Raw genomic sequence first — 20,722 nt, 5'->3', positions numbered from 1 at the left:
CTGGTTACCAAATAAAGACAGACATTAAATGCAAACATCTGTTAGTGCAAACAAAAGCCAGGAAATTCAGCTGGGAGGGGGAGAGACTGTGAATCTGGATTCATTCCGAAATTACATCGGAGTAGCTGAGAGGAGAATCTTGCCTGAAATTCCCACAGCATTTGTAATTTAGCTACAGTTCCTAGACTTGGACGTTTGGGAGTTGATGGCAGGATGTTTTCACTGACATGCACTTGGCTGAGGATTTCCCTTCCAAATGTTCTGCTGCAACTCAAGTGCGTTAACTCTGTAGGCTCTTGAGAAGACTTTTCTCGAGCTGCGACCTGATCTGGTGGGGGAGAGGAGGATGGATGAAATCATTTCTTTAAAGCAGATCTGAATCTAATTATTACATTCAACTTCCCGGCCAGCTTGAGTGAAGAGTCACTACTAGCCTTGCTGGTGTGGAGGACGAGAGGAGGAGCTGAGTTGCGATCAGGGCCGGAGGGCTTTTGGGGCGGCTGCAAGGGGCGATGGGGGTTCGATCCTCATCCTCCGCCCCGGCTCCGAGGGGGCCAGCCTGATTCAGCCTGCACCCACCGCCGCAGACACGCCGGCACGGGCTGCTGTGCAGCTGCAGAGCTCGGTGGAGAGCCTGCTAACCAGACCTCTCAGCAAGCGTGGTAAACAGAGCGCTCCGTGCCACATCCTTAGCTGGCGAGGAATTAAGGAAGTTAACAGATTAAACACTTAAAAATAACTTTCGTTTCTTTCACTGCAAGTCTTTTAAGCCCCCAGCCATTTAGGAACAAAAGGGATAGTGACCCACGGCAGTCGCTGTGTGTAAGCAACAGCCAAAGCTGTCCGAGGTGCATTGGCCCCATGATCTAGCTGTGAATAAACACAGATAACAAGGAAGTCAGAGCAAGGACTTTTTTTGGAGCAAAAGAGTGTGAAATAGGATTAGCTGATTCACAGAGGATGCAGCAACACTCTGCGTATTTACTGGGGAAAGCGAAATCAATAGGACCACTCTGCTGCCAAACTGAGCAAAAAAGTCTCTTGAAGAAAATCAATCTTCCTTACAGGCTCATTAATGTAAAGATCAATTCGCATTAAACTGTAATTAAACAGAGAGGGCTAATAGGAGGAGGGTAAATGATCTACTGTGCCACAGGCAAAATAGATCATGTAAAATTGAGAACTAAATACATGGAGAATTGGGATATGGGAGTAGCTGGGGACATGCAGTGCCTGTTGGAAAGGACTGGTGGTGCGTTCGGGTGCCCACTGGAGCAGCATGATGGTGAAGGTGGGCGCTGCGTTGTGTTCCTTCTGGATGTCTGGGGTGATACTGGCCAAAGACCAGTAATTCCTGTATCAGGAGCAATGTTTCTCCTTGTACCGCACAGTTTCTAAGAGCTTTTTGTCTGAAGTGTTGGCGATTTCACTGTACTTCTTGGTCGAATTAGTTAAACTTTTAACATGACCCTTTTTTGCTTGCCTTTAGCTTTAATTTTCATTGCGTCTCATTTGCACTTTGTACCAGATGAGCTGACCAGTCGTGGGGATCCCTAACATGGCAGATTTGGGATCATACAGTTAGTTGGTCTTCCTCCTGGAGGAGTTGACTTTTGTTTTCTTAGAGAATACTTAGGGAAGCAACTGTTAAGTCAGTGCTGTTATGCTGCTTCTCTGGAGTTGTCTGGGGTTTGCAGAGCCTTTCTGAAGACCCCTGTGGTCCGTTAGACTCCTTGAGCTGCTGTTTCGCTTTCATCCAAGACAAGCGTGTCCTGCTCTGTTAGCTGAAACGGCGCTCAGTCACTGCACTCCACCGATCAGAGCCAAGTGTAATTCTGGTTTTCAAGTTAGATAGCGAAGACTTGGCTGAGTATCAGGAGAACTGCTGCTTCGATTCCTGACTGCTCTGGGTAGCCCTTAGAGAAAAGGGCTTGAAACTGCTGCATCAGTACTGTTTATAGCATACAGCTCAGGTCCGAGCTGGTCCATACACGAGATGTGAGTTCACTTGCATATAAGCATCAGTGTAGGTGGTGTTGAAAATTGGGAGTTTTGGGCTTAAGTGAGGAATTGAGGCCTGAGCAAACGCAGCCGTATAGATGTATCCTTAGCTCGGCTGTGGCCTGGGATCCTGCTGTGCTAATTGCTGTACAAACAAAACAACTGCCGTGACCCCCAGGAGACTTAGTCTGCAAGTCATCTTTGCTGGAGTAAGAAAAGGATGATCTAATAATTAGAAATAAGGAGAATACTCTGTTAATTCCATCTGGGTCGCAGCAAGTGGTTTTGTACTCATAAGCACAAAATCCAGATGAGTCAGATGCAGCCGTGTGCGGGGTCCAGTTGAAGTCAGCAGGCTCTGCCTGTGTGCAGGACAGGGCTCAGGCAGCCCAGAAGACCCTGCTGCCTGCCCTGATGCACGGTGTCTCGCACACAGAAAGCTTTCCCCAGTAAGTAAGGCAAAGTGGTATATGCAGATCGAGATCCAGCCATGTGAACAGACATAGCTCATGCTGCTGGAGCCCCCAGCCCCTGCTTGCTTCAGTTTTCAGTCAGTGTAATGTCTGCAGGGACCAATTCTCCAGTGTTTATTCAGGCAGTTCTTTTCAGAGGCTGGAGGGAGACTTCTTCCCGAGGTTTTGGTCTGCACTACAGGCTGTGCTACTCAGATTCTGTTTTTGAATATGAATATATCGATGTGGAAAGGTGAATAGAAAGAATGCCGACAGTCAGGATGTTTGGTGTGCAAGCAACATACAGGCATAAGATACTCTTAAACCTGCCTCTCGTGTTTGCTTTGCTCAGAGTTCATGGCACGGCTCTGGTGTGTAAAGTCCGCTGGATTTTGAGGCCAAAGACTGCAAGAGCCTTTCCCAGTGGAGGAAATTCTCATTAATCATGTGCTCCCATGCACCAGAAGAGACACTGTTTTGACTTCTTGTTTGGGCTGTTGGAACTGTTCTAATCATTTGCATCTCCTCTGCAAGCTTTCAGATAGAATGTGAGTGCATGGAAACAGCGAAGGATCTGAGGCTATTCCAGGGAAATGAGTAATCATTTCTTCTAGAAAAGCAGCAGAAATGAAACACGCGGTCCTCAGACTCAATAAAAGATCATCAGAACGCAATCCGCGCAGATACAGAGCAATGTAAAAATTAGCCAGAGGAAAAAGATAGTGAAAGATGGTGGCAGTTCTTGGAATAGCAGTTACCCCTTGAGGCTACTTTATTATGTCTTTACTAGTGAGCATAACTCTCATGTGCAGCCGTGGCAGCTTCTCCTGCAGATAGAGAATTGTTTCAGGCTCAGCTTGCTTCTGCTCTCAAGTCTGTGTGCTGCTTAGCTGCCATGCTAGGTGAGGATTTGTTCTGGAGGAAGGGGATGGATGACCCAAATGGTCTTTGGGGACAGAGTACAAGGTGTTAGGAGTCGGAATACGGGAACGGTATCTTGTGCGCATGTTCCACATATTCATTACACCCTAAGACCGAGTAAGTTTGGGTGGTTCTGCTTCCTCCTAGCCAAAGACTGGGCATTGCCCCAGGGCAGATGTAACTGGTGAACGTAAAGCATCTTCTGGTGCGCTGTCCCAGGGCAGGTGCACCATGCACAACGTACAAGGTGGCTCCCAACTTGTCCCTCTGCAGATCAAGCCTAGATTAGTTGTTAGGGTCATTTGTGACCATGATCTTTTGTTAAGGTCAATATGAAAAAACAGCCTCATATTTGAACCTCAGAATAGCCCAAAGTTACTACTATTAATATCTGTGGTAGATTGACTGTCTCATGGCATATGGCAAATAAAGCACATGTCTGCAGAGGCAGCTCCTTTGTTAGTCTTCTCAGGCTGAGCAGATTTCAAACATAAATAACTTGCTGAGTTAAAAGTTTTTTTTAGCATATTGGACTTCCCTGCCTAAAAATGCTAGTAACCGCAATTTAGTTTGCCCAGGGGCGAGTAAAAGCAAAGTTGCAACTGCAGTAAAAGCAAATCAAAGTACTTATTAATGTATAATCCTCTATTCATTTATCTTCTCTCCAAAAGCTTGAAACTTTGATACAGTTTTGTGACAAAATTGCACAAAATCAAGAGAATATCAGCGTGTCACTGTTTTCAGACTTTCCACTTTGCCCAGTTAGTCCTTGTTATCAGTCCATAAGTGTCAGGTAGTTTTCCTGGTCCTTAGCTCAGTGGTGCTTCCTCAGAGCCTGGTCTGCCTCGCTCGCCACTGCCTTCCCAGCAGCGGCCACAAATAGATGCACAGTGAGAAGTAAGAGCAGGAACAGGGGTAGAACAGACTTTTTAAAGTACGGTGCCATAAATGCTTCCAAAATCCATTTTGTTTACCTTCAAGCGTCCTGGAAGGCTTGAGAACAGGCAGTGTCTTTTAGTTCCTCTGCGTATAACAAGGCTAAAACTGTTTCAGCAGAGGTGTTAAAAAGTGAACGTGGTTCAAAGCCCAGGGAGTAAAACATCAGTTTTGCCATTTACCTTCTGCTCTGTGCGATGCTTAGCACTTCCATCATTGCTTCCACTGGCACCGCGAGGAATGGTGCGTAATTCAGAGTAAAGAAACACTAGTGTAAACAGTGTTCACTAACGTGTGATCCTGCCATGTCTGGGTTGGAAAAGATTAGCAAAAAATCTCTAGAAGGCTCGTTTTTAACCGAATAAAAGCTGACTATATGCTGGATTTTCTGTTATTTTAAACCCGCGTTAAATTCCCCAGGTAATTGCGGAGACGAACAATAGGGATCACGTTAAAAGTTATGATCTTACTGTTGTAAAAACCGCCTTGCTGGTGGTAGGCGGGGTGGAAAATCTGACTGCCGCTTATTAAGGTGGACAGGAAAATGATCAGTCATGCCTTTGGATGAAATGATCACTTAAGAGGCCCTCCTCCCTTCCAAGTGTGTGCATAACTCTTGCTTGTTAACAGGAATTCCACGTGAATATTGATTGGGAGTAAGTGGTTGGGTGAGTACATGTTCTGCCTGTCAAACCATTTAATGTTCAATTGCACATCGGGGAAACTAGCAAAGGCAGCTGGAAAATGAAAGAGGAGTGCAGGAGCATGCAAGGGAAAAGAAGTGTTTTAGTGGTCAAGGATCTGAAGAGAAAACGGAGAAGGGAAGAAGAGTAAATGGCAAAAGAAAGAACCTGTAAATGGCAAAAGAAAGAACCTATAAATGGCTCATTGATTTTAGACTTAAAATACCTTCTCCAATCCAGTGTATACTGCAGGTCACTGCATGGAAGCAATTGCTGTTTCAGGGTGAAGTGGGGCGTGATTAGTATAAACAACCAGGGAAAGGGTCTGGACTTTCTGTAGTTTTTCAGGAGCCCTGGAAAAGGAGCTCCTTTCTTTACGGAAGCTTTTTGCCCCCCCGATTATGTTCCTGGGTCAGACTTCTTTCTTTTCAACCTAAGGAACTGAAGAAGTAACTGGTCCGTTTAAAGAGGCTTGAAGAACTTTCTGGCTAAGTGGTGGTGAATGCTTTTGATTTTGACCATTGGTTTTACAAGATCTGCTCTGGGGAAGCTTGTACAGCTATTATTTTACACCAGCCTGGGTTAGCACAGTATCAGTTCTGCTTCAGAGATCAATTTTTCCTCCCTGGATCTTCCGAGACCTTGTTCTGCAGTTTCCTGAAGCCGTCCTTCCTACTTGACATGCTTTATTAACAACAAGGTGTCTAAACTTTCTAAGAAGAGCTGTTTTCTTTCCTAACTTGGCTATTGCTTTTCCACACAGGAGCTGTTCCTTCTTGCAGGCTGAACAGTCTCAGCTGAGTAGAGCTCCCAGTGAAGCCTGCCCAGAGGCTATCCCCGCTCTGGCGACCTTGCTGACAAGACAGATAAGCCCTTTCAACAGAGCACAAGTGTGTGTCATGTTGGAACAGCCCAACCAGCCAGCCTATCTACATCTATAAAGTGTTAACAGGAGTTTGCTTGGCCAGTTAAAAGCGCGCGTTCCTCTAACCGCTGCCTTCTGTAAGGGTCTGCGGCAAGTGCCATTGGACTCAGAGAGGTTCATGGTCTTGTGGAGCAGATACTCAAGAATATTGTCCTTTATTTACCTGCCTCAGCATCAGGGTCACAAAAATCTTGTGTGGTTAAATTCACCTGTTTGTTGTGCTCCTGTCAGAAATGGGAAGAGCCTGTGTCACATCCTGGTGGCATTCAGGCACAAACAGCGCGTGCTATCAAGCAGTCTGCATGCAATTACAGTTTGGATTTATGTCCCAGCATCACGGGCAGAGTCATTACATTTGGTTTGCACTTAAATTGCTTTTCCACTTGTGTATTTTCCCCTCCTCGCTCCTGTGGAGAGACAAAAGCAAAACAAAGCCACCCACAAAACATATGCACTCACTAGGCTGTGGTGGATCTTCCTCGCTTTGATCATTTATTACACAAAGAGGAACTAAAATCAGCATCAGGATTTAAGGATAAAAGTGCCTACATGCCTTGTGATCCTGGGCCCTATTGGCTTTCAAATGAAAACGCTACCCTTGTTGATTAGATCGAAGCTTGCAAAAACTTGCTTGCAGTGACAACAAAAAGAAGATGCTGTCTGTGCTGGGGATGGGACAGGGTAGCTGTCCCAGCCCCTGCTCTGAGTTAAATTCACATCTGGCTCATTCTGATTCTCGCTCTCTCTTCCTCCTTGCCACAGTCAGGACTCCTCTTTGAGGCCAATGATAAGATACATCAAGTGTATAGCATAAAAACACTGACCTGTCATCTTCCAGCAGCTGAATGACCCCTTTCAAATACTGATTGAGCCCCTTCTAATAGCCAGTGCAGTGCCCCACAGCCTCATTCACACAGGTGGTGCAGAGCCATGTGGTTTCCTGCATTCTCGTGTGAAATCTGCCATTTACCTTGTAGGACTCTTTTCCTTCTATTCCTGTAGGACATTTCGGTTCCTTCTCAGCAGAGTTCGGCCCTCAGCACAGCCTCTTCTCTCCTTTGCAGCCTTCCTCAGTGCTTGTTCCAGACAGAGGCTGGGGACTATGAGGAGATGGAGGGTGACAAGAGCAGTGGATCGGTCTGAGAGCTGGAGAAGAAGGGGGTTAAACGCTGGCACAGCTGTGCGTGTGCACAAGCTGGTTGTTGCAAAACCACCATCGATCATGCCCAGTGGCTCAGAGGTGCTTGCCCTCCCTCGTGCCAGGGATCTGGCCAAACTGCCGCGTAAGCTGAGCAGCGGCCGCCGAAGATCCCTCGCCCCACCACTAAAGGGTGCACCGTCCCCGACAGGGACGCACGCGGTGACTCTGAAGGTCAGTGCCAAGATGTTTTGAGGTGGAGCTGCACGCGGGGAGGCAAGGTTGTGCTCTGCGGTATTGAGTTCATAAAAGTTCAGGGAAGCTCCTTACGGCGAGGTTGTGACAAACAATGAAAGATGCTTTACGCGGCGTTTTCGTGGGTCTGTTCCCTTTGTGAATACATCATTTAAAAAGCCCGTGCGGAGCGCTATCTTCCTGAAGCATCAAGCAGAAAGACTGGTACATTTGGAACCACCCTGTTGCTGATGGGGGGGACAGCTGTGCCTGTAACAGGGACGGTCTGGTCTTCAGGAATCTTAATTTGCTTTGATGTCATAACAGGTTGTGTAACATGCTGAGTCAGGAAGGCAGCCTCTGTTTTTAAAGATGACTAACTTCTAATCCTGCCTGTCCCACACATTTTGCTCTGCTAATAGATCGAATGCTGAAGGCTTGGGACGTTTATATTGCAAAAAAATATCCAAAATCATATTGTGGCGAGTCAAGGAAGGCTAGTGAGAGTAAATGCAGATCAGAGAGAGGGAGAAAGCTTTTATGAAATTATATCACTCACCTCAGTGGATCTAATGCACAGCATAAGGTTATCTGACGAAACAGAAAGTTTACATAAACATTGTAAATGCAGAAATATCTGGAGAGAATGTGCTTGGTTTTGAGCCCCACGTCTGTCCCAGCCTGCGTCTAGCTGTGGGTAGTTTGCTTTGTGCTTCTCCGTCCTAAAGCACCGACACAGGCCAAGAACGTAACCTGGTGAAGAAAAACCCTGTAAGTACATCGGCAAATGGAGAAATGCCTTTAGACTTCCTGCCATTGTTCAGTATAGCTGGAATGCCTCTGTCAGCCTGTTCTTGCTTTACACTTACGTATGATGATTTTAAGTGAAAACAGCTTGAAATGGTCGCAGGTTTTGTTTGCAGCACCTTAGAAAGGCCTTGTTCTGCAGGAGAACTAGCGAGAGGGAAGATCCTGACATACAGCCTCAGACAGATCACGTAAACCTTGAAGGGAAAGTCAGGATGCCTGCAAACTCTGTGCAGTTTTCTTTTCCCCTTCTCATTTTGTGTCTGACCCTAAAACGTGGTGGCTGCTTGGCCTGCCGCTGCTCTGCTCTCGCTGCGCATGCGGCCGGCACCTGAACAAACAGAGCCGTATCTGCGGCGGCCCTGGGGCTCCGCCAGGATTCCTCGGGGAAGGAGTGATTCAGAGCATCTGAGGGAAGTGGGGGCTGCTTCCATGCGTCCTTGCTTCCTGCCCAAAGAAAAACGTGTGCAGCGTTACTTTGGAAAGAAAGAAAAGCGGGGCTGTTCCCTTAAGCAAGCTCAGCACACGCTGGGTTGGCTAAGGACGTACGTTTTTGTCGGGTACCAAACCTTGAGCCTCACCGGTGATGCTGGTGAGACTGGGGTGGCAGTGCGGAGTGGCAGGCAGCTTTCTCAGGGCAGCTGGGAAGCCTGAGGGCTTACGGCTGAGCTTTGGGCAGCTCAGGCTTTCAGGGGAAGGTCTCATGCACGGAAGTAAGAGGACAGATAGCATGCTGCGGGTTTCCAGCTTGTCACCTGCATATTCGCTCCGTTCTCTGTTGCCTTTCCCTTGCAAGGTAGAGCTTTTACAAGTCCTGATAGAGCAGAGGAAGTTTTTGATTAAAAGTCTTTGGCATTTTTAGGAGTAAAATGTTAAGATCATGCAAGAAGTTTTATGCTGACAAACTATAAAAATGGAGTTACAGCAATGTTCTCTATCCTTATTTCCATAAGAGGAATCGCTTGGGACAGATTTTATGTTATGGAGCATGATGATGTGACAAGAACAAACAGAAATGTCTCTATCGCTGCCACGTTTTGCAGATCATGGGTTCCTCTTCATCCTCGTCAGGGCAATTGCTCAGGCATCTTCCACTGTGAAACTGTGTTTCTGTGTAATGAATGGCAGGGTAAAATCAGATGGCAGGTCTAAGGTGGGAGTTTAGGAACCCGTATCTTAAATCTTCTTTAGTTTTTCTAGGAAGATTGATATTAAATCTCCGTCTTCTCCAAATTACGAAGATGGAGGAGGAGGAGGGCAGGTAATTCCAGGCATCACTTAGTCACGGTGTATGTGAGCCGGCTTGTGTTACGGTGTCTTTGATCTCGCTTCTGGCCGTGCCCTCTCTGCGTGGCCTGTCTGTGACACCGAGCCTTGCATGTCCTTCGGTAGCAAACCCCATAACTCTTCCTGGCTCCAGCACTGTTTTTTTTCACTACTTTCCCAGTATGGAAATATTAACTGAACTCTGGACTTCTCAGTCTCTGGTTGTAGCCTTGTGATCTCTCTTATATGCTCCTTTTGAGAATGCGCTCACATTATTAATAGAGCCTTACCCGAGGTGTGGAGCCTCTTTTGAAGCTTGATTTTATTTTTGATGCCTATAACAGGTGTGGGTTTAATAGGTTTGCTGTATTAAGGCTTTCTTTTTTTTCGGCGAGCCCAGCCAGCCCTGTAAGCTGACACGACATGAAGGCCAGGCATGTGACTGCTCCCTGCCTCTAGCCTCACTTCACACCACGCAGTTGTGCTGCAGGCTCCCAGCAGCCAAGGCAGACTTAATTCAAGCTTTGTCTAAACCAGGAGGGTTTTGTGCTGATTGTATTTAAATCAGTCTGGGCAAAGCCCCTTGTGCATTCCCATCTGAGGGTCTGCTTGCTTTGATTTTCCGCTGTCAGCTTTCTAATGGGCAGCTGCTGAGGGGAAGTAAATGTGGCTCTAACAACAAAGGAGCGTGTTTGCACTGCTCTCTGCATCGATTTCACAGAAGAGGTTTGAAGCCATGGTCTAAATTAAACTGATTAGTGTACTCCAAAGGACAGGCTTGCTGCAAAGAGGAAGGTGAATTCTTCTCCTATTAGGTCTACTGGAAAATGTTTCACAGCCTGTTTATCAAATAAATATTCACAAAGACGCTTCGAACTAGGAAACCCACCGGGATTAAAGTGTAACTTTACCTCTAAAATACAAGCTGAGATTCCTGGAAATGCTGCAAGCTTTTGACTTTGCGCCACCTGTTGTTTTCCTGCCACCCCCTTCGGCTCCCTCCCGACTTAGAGCAAACCCAAACACGCTTTGCTTCGCTGGAACACTTTGCTTGTTTTTCTGTCTCTGAGCAGCCTGGAGAAGCGCAGAGCGTGCGTTTGCTTCCTGACGTTGTCCGCATAGGCTCGGTTCAGCAAAAGGCTGGCTGAGCCTAACCCAAATCTCCTGTAATCCCGAGGGGTCTGTTGGGGAGCAGCACAAAGCGCAGGGGCTGAGGGGCTGCGGCACCTCGGGGTGTGGATGTGGTGGTGGCTGGAGGGTCGGTTCCCTCTGTGCCTGCTCCAACTGGTGCTGACCCGAGGGCGACGCAGTGCCTGAGGAACTGCCACGTGCGTGCAGCTTGCGGTGTTAAAGTCACCCAGCGCTGACTTCGAGTTGCCTTGGTGTATGGCGCTAGGTTGTTACGGTTCATCTGCTTTAGCTCCAAATTGGCATCTCCAGGAATGAGGGTACAGAGCTGGGAAATGAAACCCTTTTAGCTACATCCTCCCTCGTTCACAAGCAAACCCTCGTGGACGCGGGCTCCTCGCTCCCTGGGATTTCTTTTTCACCAGCGCGACTTTCACTCCAAACCCGTAGTCCTCGGCGAGGCAGTCGTGCAGCAGCCGAGTCCAGCAGTGCATTCCCACACAGATGGATAACCCAGAGGTAGAGAGGGGTTAAGAAACTTGCCCAAGGCGGATGAGTCAGTGCCAGAGCTGGGAATAGAAAGTAAGAGACTTGGCTCCCACTCCTGGCTCTAATTGCTCAATCTCGCGTTGAGGCCTTGTCATCTTATACTCTTGAGGTAACGCTGGCCGAAGCGAGGCGGGGAAATCTGTTTCCAGGCTGTGATACCTAAGGAGAGGGGAGAGGAAAAGACACCTGGAGGCAAATTGGTTGTGGAAGGACCAGTAATTTGTGCTTTAAAGCCTGGTCCAGCAATTGGTACTAAAATCTGATCTGTCACCTTTGAAGCTGAGGAACTGTAAACTAAGGAGTGAGTCGGTAAAAATCCAGGCCTTGTGCAGTCAAAGGAGAGAGGTAAAGTTATAACTTCATCACTTGTCTTCCGTCTGTAAAACACCTTTGTGATAAGACTTGGGAACAAAGGAAGACAAGCTGAAAGGATCCAAGTACTAACAGGAAGGGTTAAATCACATTTCAGCTCTTACTGTAAGAATGAAAAATTAAATGTAATCAAGCTAGCAAAAGGTTTGGACTACGTTGCGTTCATATCACATGCTGTGTATAGGAAAAGTCAGCAGGGCTGCTTTTGTTTGAAGTGCAGCGCTTTGAGAGGGTGCAGTACTTTGCAGCAAACTGTCTGACATTCCCCAGCTGGGACTGGCCCGGGATGGTGTTTGGAGCCGAGAGCTACGTTTGGAGTCAGCCCATGTTTGAAGGAGACAGGGAGAGGGAGAGAAAGAAGCCTGTTGTTTTCCTGTGTGAAATAATGCATCCAGCTCAGCTGCCAGCTGCGGCGCAAGGAAAGCGAGAGGCAAATGGACAGAAGTCACCTGGAAACTGTGAGCATGGCTCAGACAATATAGTTCTTTCCTGCCCTTTCCTTCCCTTCCCTTCTTAAACTCAGTCCTCTGGGAAGGGCTGGGAGATCTGGCAGGCAGGCAGGCTGGATATATGTTGAGCAACTAAAGCACAGAAATATTAATACTCCAAAAAAATAACATTGGCTTCTGAGGAACAGCTCATGTCCAAACTCACTCCGTGCTCTCACTCCCTCACAGCCTCAGCTGCCCCGCGCAGGAATTGTCAGGTAGTTTATGGATTCTTCGTGTTCATTTGTACAAGCCTTCATTTCCTGTTAATTTACAGCCAGGTTCAGCTCAGCCATCACGGCCCAGATGAGATCAGAGTTGAACTCACAGCCCCTTCTTCAGCAGAGCTCAGAAAGCACGTTGGGGTTTGCTTTCGCTTCTGTCTGCGTCGAGGTACTTCCCTGAATTGGGTCACACACGCTCATTTAATGGCCGCTGTTATTTTGAGAAGGAAAAAAAGACGGAAATTTTTGAACTGGCGAGTTTTACCTATTGAGGCCTTGCAAAAGAAACTAGGCCTTACGGAAATGAAATCCTTCTCACCCGTGTGCTCAGTTAACGGAGGACAGAAAAACCTGGGTACAGGGAGTTTTCCTGTATTTCAGACACCCTATTAACAAATCCACTGGAGCTCTGTTCCTCTGCGTGCCATGGACGTGAAAATTCAGTTTTCATTTCCAGCTGTAAACGAATACTGGTCATATCATTGCTTTTTATACTGTTCGTGTTTGCAGAGCCTGCGTGCCCGTAACCCATGGAGTAAGCGGTTTGGGGACTTAAGTTATGACTTCCCTTTGATTTTCCTGAGGCCTTTTTGCACCATATTAGCAGAGCATTTCTGTAGTGGTGTAAAATTTGTCCTTAATGACTTGTGAGCCTGCATTGAATTAGCTAAGTAGCATTTAAACTCCTAGCAGTGTTTCTGGGACTATTTCCCCGGTGTAAGTGAGCATCGGGCGCTGTTCAGAGGGTGAGTCTCCAGAAAACGAATTGTCAGGGGGATGCGGTTTATAGCCTCTTTCTGTTACCAGCCCCAGCAAACGTGGTGGTGAAACCATCTGGTTTTAGTAGTGGGGAAGGAGAGGAGATCAGTGTGGGGAGCAGAAAACCCTTGCCACGTGCTATAGGTATTTTTGGGGGGCTTGTCTGAACACCTGGGTGAGGCTGGAGGAGACCAGCTCCCAGACACCCGGCGGCTTCAGCGCCTCGAAGGCTCCGGTGGGCTCACGGAGCAGGTTTTTATTTCAGAGAGCTGATGCTGTGTCGGGAGAGCCGGCGCGTCCCAATTTGCATTCGAGAGCGCTTTCACTGGCGGCTGTCTCTTCTTCTGGTTACGCAGCGGGTAGGCAGCCGGATTAAGCCACAGTACTTGTCTGAACCCTCTCTCCTATCTCTTATTATTCAGCAAGTTCTCAAGTGTCTGCTGAGCGTCTCTATTTGGAGTGCCTCACTCCCAGCCTTGCCAGGAATATCAATGACTGGTCTAAATTCACATCAGGCATGTGCTCTACTTCTTGTGACTAATGCACAATGTATTTTTTTTTAATTGGTTACTGTTCTCTCCGCTGATTCAGGCCAGAACGGAGTCAGAGGAAAGGACTCGGGGGATTTTTAGTTAGACCTTGCTGAGTACGGATGAGGTCTAAGAGGTAATTAACTGTTTGACAGCTGTGGAAATGTTGAGGAGAGCTTGCGGTACCTCCTCTGAAGAAAAACATTAGATTAAGTCCTTCAGGCTGGTGCCGATAAGGCAGCAAATGCAGATGATTGTTACGGGGTCTGATCCCGTAGGCAGTGCTTGGGCAGAGCGCACAGTACCTCAGAGTCGTCCTAATCACGCAGTGGGACAAAGGTGGCAGAAGATGAGGAAATGTTTGCAGGAACAAGCTGTCTTACAGTATTCCTGTGTATTACAGATCATTGTAAATAGTCCAAAGCTGAGGGTTTTCAGAAGGATCCCTAGGAGTTAGGGAAGCAATGTTTTGTAACCTTTTCTGAGACTGTATGTACTTACCTGTGTCTTGCAGACAGCTCTGAAAATCCCATCCTCCGTGTAAAAACATTGGCAGTTTGCTTAAACTGTTGTTCAGCGCTGTTTGCCTGCAGGATTAAAATCCAACCCTGCAGAGCTTGTATATAACGAATCCGATTTGGAAGTGCAGGCCTGTAGGAGACCAAGCCCAAATGACTGGAAGGAGAAGGGAAAGTCTCGTACCGTAACAGGAAAATTGTCCGGAAGCCTGCAAATGTATGAGACCCAATCTCTGTAGTCACAGGAACGACATGGGGGTTAGGGAAGGTGTCCCTGGCGTGGGTTTCTCCTAGGACAGCTGCTAAAGACGTGCTGTAAATCACCACGTGTGAACTCAGCGGCCAGCCCGAGCGCCTGCTGCACCCTCGGGTAGTCTCTTTGTTTTTCCAAGAGAACTAAATTGTCTCTGTTTCTCCTCCTGACCATTTCAGGCATCACAACAGGATCCGTAGCATTGAAGCAAGTCAACTGAAGCCCTACGTTACCCTGGAAACGTTGGACCTGAGTTTCAATGACATCACGGAAATCCGAAACGGCTGCTTTCCACAGGGACTTCACATAAAGGAGCTGTGAGTTTTTCTTGTTGGGAACAGCTTTTGTTGACTTACCACAGCAGAGAAAAGGGCCTCAAACCTTCTTTAAAAGAAGGAAAGGGAACGACACAAAAAGTATGGGGTTATTCATCAGGATTTTAAGTGCAGAGGAGAATCAGATGGCAGCACATTGTTCTCACTGTCAGGTTATTTATTGAGCTTTTTCATTTGGGTTTCTGACATACCCGTAAAGAATGCAGATTATTATTTGTGTAGCACGGGAACGTTGTAGCAGTGAAAAGCTGTAATGCGTCCTCCAGGTGTTGGTGTTTTCACTGGAAGCCTAGAAGCCAGAGCTGTCTCCAGCAGAACAGTATCTCTTCCCCAGTGGGATCTGTAGGTGCTGCTTCCTAGATCAGCCCCTTTGCATCTGGAAGAGGGAAGGGTGAATGCTTATTTCATTGTTACAGTTAAAGTGACTATTGAATGAAATCTCAGTGGCTAAGAACAGAAATCTCTCGTTGGTAATTTGAAGAAAAAGCGGGATTAAGCAGAGTAATGCCCTCTCCATAGAGCTTTTTGCCTATTCAGGGAAACATAAAATAATCTGTGTTTTAGGTAAATTTGAAAAGGTGCAGACAGATGATCTGCTTGCATTAAAGTTTGCACAAAAGTTACTGCCTCTGGTTGTAAGAGGATATAAGAGTGTGTGTGTTGTACCCAATGATTGTTTGTTAACATGTAAGAACAGCCTCTGTGCTAAGAGTGCAAGTAAGAAAGAGCCCTGGGACAGATGCTGAGGGAAAAATCTTAAGAAATGGGGAATGGCTGGAGTCATCCTGCACTAGAATATTCTCTGGTTTCTGGCTTCCACTCCAAACTTTCTGAAGCAGGAGGTTATAGGGGAGCTCTTGGGAATTGCACTGCACTTCTCCACATTCGTCACAGGGCTCTGGGAAGGCACTGTGCTTTTTGTGCAGCCAGAAATCCAAAGGAATCGAAGCCACCTCTGTAATTTCACCAGCCTGTCTGGAGACCAACTAAATGCTGATAAAAGGAGATTTCTGACAGAACTGTTCATTTTTCTGCTGTGATTTATTGCAGCTACCTGGGGAGCAACAGAATCAGCACCCTGGAGCCTGGTGCTTTTGATAGTCTGTCACGGTCCCTGCTAACACTTCGTCTGAGTAAAAACAGGATCACTCAGCTTCCTGTCAAGGCGTTCAGGCTACCCAGGCTAATACAACTGTGAGTAGAAATGTGTGTTTTAATTAAACTTAGCCATACTTTATGGAGACAAAATGCCCCCGAGGATATACGCACCAAATGTCACCCTTCCTTACCTGCTATTTGTAAAACTTAGAATAAGCTATGCACTGGTGCTCTGCCAGCACCTAGTAAAACATACTGGGAGAGTCCTTTTTGTCTTGTAGCTGTTGACCTTTCAGGCCATTCTTTTGATCAGGTGGGGAGGGATGGATGCAGCTACAGGCATCAGCAACTTGTGCATTGCCAGTGTAAGACAAATCCATTCCCTTGAAAGCTGCTGGTGTCTGTGGTGCAAGAGAGGTTTGGAAGGTGCGTCTGTTGGGAGTGACAGAGCTCAGCCACCATGTTAGGTTTTCGAGACCACACAGGTATCTTTATGTGGCAATAAAATAGCAATGGCGGAAGGTTGTTAAACTGCAGTGATATTTGGGCAGAGAAAATAACACTCTAGATGAGTTAACACACACATCATTATTGTCCTGCCTGCAGTCTGTAGGGCAGGAGCTGCATGGAGACACATAGACATCTGCAACTATAAAAATGCTTTACGTGTAAATAGTAGCTCTAATAGCTTCACTTTTCCCATCTGCTTTTTCTGCTGAAGAAACCATCCCAGCCTATGGCCTGTTGTGGTCTTTCCATCAAATTTGATAGGCAAAAGATCAACTTTTGTCTATCAACAAAAACTCCACAACGGCTGTTGGAACTCACGCCTCTAAACGGCAACTTTCTGATTGAGAGGCAGACCCTTAAACCAAGACGTGTCTAAGGAATGGGTGTGCATCTGTGCTTGCATACTTGTAGGATTCACAGCCAATTTGGGATGGAACAGTGTAGGACGATAGTATATGTGTCTTAGGAGTCTGTTGCCTCTCAGCTGGAAATTGCCATCTACTAGCTGATAGCTTGTAATACACTACGTTCATCTGCGTCCTGTGCAAAAGTGTAATAAACCAAGGGTCAACTCAATCTATTTAGGAATAGTTTTCACTGTAAGTTAGAGTGATTGGTATTCTTAGACTCTGAGACAGTCTCGCAGCTGGTTGTTTAACCCTATGGATAAACAGGAATGAATAGCAAGTTATACAGATTTGATGTGTTGCAGAATTTGTTGTGTACAGTTGTTTTTCTGGCAAGGCATAGCTCACAGTCTAGGAAGTGTGTTAGGGCAACAACAGTCTTTATGCCTAAAAACTTTCTGATTGCTTACTTGACTATAATTACGCTCAACTTCAGTGCAACTTCAACGTTGTTTTTTTAAGATTACTTTTTTTAAAAAGTAAGCTTGGAGTTCGTACAGCCTCCTCATCTTTTCCAAAACAATTTCTGATGCTGTAATCTTCATCATTTTGTTCAACACAAACACCAAATAGGGAACTACCCTTAGGTTAGTCTTGCATTTGCAAAAAGGACATTCATTTGCAAAGCTCTATCTTCAACTTCAATGCATTGTGTCGGTGAGCTCCTCTACTGCCATTATGGAACTGGGATTTCACCTGGCATGTCTGGATCTAGCAATCCATGATATTGTTTGATATGGGTTGGTGAAGTGTGCTGTGATGATGTTCACATTGCTATTCTGGGAAAAAAAGGTATTCCCAAGCTTCCAAGCTTTAGGCGTTCCCACTCATGCAGTGGAGAAAAAAACAGAAAAATTTAATGAACCACGTTGGAGATCTTTGTATACACAGAATACTGACTGCCTCATTATTGGAACAACTTGTTTCAGTCTTTATTAGTTTCTTATAATAGGAAAAAATGTGAAATTTGTAAAGGGAACTGAAAGCTTTCCTTTCAAACTTAGCCATAAAACTTCCTCTTGGGCTCACAGTTCATATAGCACCCATTTGTTTCAGAGCACATTTTTTACAAGTCCTGTAAAAATGGTGGGTTGTAAGGAAAACGATGCCGATGTTTAACTGTGTTTGTTCACACGGTGTCTCTGCCTGAGAGAAGATGAAGTGTGAAAATTGATGAAAGGGATAAATGGCTTAAAAGATATTCAGAGAGAAGAGGGTTGAAGAGGAATTGCTGCACTGTCTGTAATTTCTCTGCAGTGAAAGTCTGTCCCAGGGTGAGTTTATTTAAGAGATCACACCCAGCTGACTTCCCTGGCTGGCTTGGGGATTGAAAGTTTCCGGTGCGCTTCTGCTCTCTCCTGGGAACGGTCGATGGAGGAGTTGTTGGCATTGCTGTCCCCATTGTATGCTGCGCAGACGATTTCGTGAGAAAGGACTGGGATTTAATATACTTGTATGGCCTTGGTGATTTTAGGGAGCTGAACCGGAATCGCATCCGCCTGATTGAAGGCCTGACGTTCCAGGGACTGGACAGCTTGGAAGTCCTGAAACTCCAGCGCAACAACATAAGCAAATTGACTGATGGGGCTTTCTGGGGGCTAGCCAAGATGCAAGTTCTGTAAGTTGTGTTCTTTTCTCTTAAACAGCCTAGACTTCACCTGTTATCTTGTCCTTTTCTTCTTTTAGCAAGGACTCCCATCAGAGTGCCACTCCTCATGTTTCTTTCTATGTGCTGCATGCACAGAACTGTGCAGTGCTACAGCAGCCTTTGTCCCATTGACCCACTGTCAACTCAGTGCTCTACCAGGTGTTCAATAAAAAAAAAATATCCATTTTTTCAAGCTGTGGCAGTATTGCTTTGTAAGTTTGATGATTTGAACACTCCATAAGTTCCCAACTGGTCTTTAAATGAAAGCTCTTCTGGCTCCTGCAAATTTCTTTTAACTGATACATGGAAAATATGTGTTGCAGACCTGATTATTCTGCATCTTGGGGAAACCCAGAAACCAAGCCAGCCTATCTCAGTGATGCGTTCTTTCCGTACAAGAGAGCATGTTGAACAGTCATTGCCGAGAAATGCTTGAAACTTGCAATGTGATTGGCTTTCAAGTGTGTTTGCAGGGTCACAAGTGATCAAGGCAGTGTGTTTCTGGAAGCTGCTGTCACACAGCTGAGACTCTGCAAATACAAACTCCAATGGGATGCTCTAAGCCCAGTTTACATGCAGTGGAGCATACCTCAGCAGTCACACCTCATTCTGGGCATTGAGCCCTCGGAACATACCAGCTTGGTACCTTGTGACTGTGTGACAGTGGCAGAGTGTTGTGCCTTTGTACTGGGAGGTTGTGTGGGAGTGCGTGGTAGAAAGCCTTTTGCTAAGTGAACACTAAGTGACCTTTTGCTTGTGTTGCCCTTGAATTTCTATCCTTTCTTGCACATGAAATGCCTACGCATGGGCGTGTCCACACAGGTATGTAGAAATATGTGTAGGAATGGCTAAAACCCCAGTCCTTTGTGGAGATTCTTCATTGTTGGGAATTCTTCAGCACTTGACCAGTGTTCCTTCTGATTTTTCTCTACAGCCACCTGGAGTATAACAGCCTGACAGAAGTAAACAGTGGCTCTCTCTATGGCCTTTCATCTCTCCACCAGCTTCACCTCAGCAACAACTCCATATCCCGCATCAACCCCGATGGCTGGAGCTTCTGTCAGAAGCTGCATGAGCTGTAAGTTGGTTTCCCTTGTGGTTCACTGGGCAGGGTTTGATGCTAATGTAACGCTGGCGGGCAAGCTAAGGACTTTTCCCCCATCGCATGGCCTACAGCTTCCACTGTATCAACGTAGAAATGCAGGAACTGCCGCCTCCAAGTGATGCCCTAGTTATTCATGATGTTACGACCTTCGGAGCACCTGTTTAAAATACTTTTGCACCATGTAAGTTTTTGTATGCTGAAAGCGTACAGAGCCAAAGACCTGGAGAGCTTGTGATCTGGGGCTTGCCAGCACTTTCTAGCTAGCTAGTTACAAGACATCTGCTGCTTGCCGTGTAATGACTGTACAGCCTGAAGGAAGCTTTGCTTTGTCCTGTGTATTTACAAAGAATATTCTTGGTTTTAACCAGCAGAGATTTGGCCCTTTAAAGGCAGTTGTCCTTCTTTCTCCTATTTACACTTTACCCTTCCTGTAGGGTTCAGTTGTTGAAAAGTAAATACACTGACTTTGCTCTCCTGAGATTTCCTGCTGTGAGTATGGTCTCTTTGATAAATGAAAGAAAGCCGTGCTGTTGCGGATAGCCCCACGAGGGTGTCTTTTGGGTCTGTGGCACTGCTTAATGCCTTTTTGAAGAGACACACATGGATGCTTGCAGTATTTACAGAAGTAGCTGTCATCCCCTCGGTGGGACTGTGGAAAGATTCACTTTTTTTCTTTGGAGAACTTGACACATGTGGTTAGTGGAACTGTAATTCATTCTGCTTGATGCTCGGAAATCTCTTGTTAAACATTGTTACGGGTTCTCCTGTCCACCAAAAAGCAGTACAGTAAAGCAACTTCCTGCTTTCAGAGGCCTCACTCTGGACTCAGACTGGGTCTGTAACTGCATACCCAGCTGTGAGTCCCTCACCTTTTGGCATGTAGACTCAAAGGTAGTTGGACGTGACACGTCATCCCATTGAGTTTAGAAGCTGTAGAATGAACCTGTAGTGCAGTGACCAACTGGGATCTTCTGTTGAACCCAAATTATTCATTCAAATGTGGATTTTTCTTTTGGCACAAGGGAATCTTTGTTTTTAGTTTAATACGTATGTGATTGTTTAATTACCTCATTTTTCAAACTGTTGTGAAACTGCCCATGCCTGAAGGGCTCCTTTGCCTGGCATGGTGCTGTAGACAGCTATAGTTCCTTCACGTGCAGATCTGCCACTGATTATTTTACTACATTAAGGCAGTGTCAATGCAGAAGTCTTCAAAAGAACAGATTAGAAACAACCACAGCCTGCTTAAGTCTGAAGCATCAAAAAGAGGGGAGTCTACCTTGCTAAGGCACTCACAGCTGGACCCCTGGGATAGCCAAATTCAGATCACTGCACTGTGTTAGTAGTACAGCTCTGGGAGCTTTCTGCTCTGGGATCCAGTGTCTGGTGTCTGCATTGAAGCATGAGTTCTGATGCGATGGGTACATCCCATCTG

The 20,722-nt window shown here is 46.3% G+C and overlaps 1 protein-coding gene across 1 annotated transcript in view; it reads left to right on the top strand.

Moving 5' to 3' along the window:
- LRIG1 (leucine rich repeats and immunoglobulin like domains 1) overlaps positions 1-20,722 on the top strand; it is an 87,402-nt gene that overhangs the window by 41,235 nt on the left and 25,445 nt on the right. The window contains exons 4-7 of the mRNA XM_083795194.1: positions 14,364-14,501; positions 15,570-15,713; positions 18,009-18,152; positions 19,117-19,260. Coding sequence (XP_083651320.1) covers positions 14,364-14,501; positions 15,570-15,713; positions 18,009-18,152; positions 19,117-19,260 — 570 coding nt within the window. The remainder of the gene's footprint in view (positions 1-14,363; positions 14,502-15,569; positions 15,714-18,008; positions 18,153-19,116; positions 19,261-20,722) is intronic.

The sequence above is a fragment of the Anser anser genome (assembly GCF_964211835.1).
Source record: "Anser anser genome assembly, chromosome: 12".
Classification (NCBI taxonomy): Eukaryota; Metazoa; Chordata; class Aves; order Anseriformes; family Anatidae; genus Anser; species Anser anser.
The sequence above is the reverse complement of the archived record's forward strand: the minus strand, read 5'-3'. Positions and strand labels throughout refer to the sequence as shown.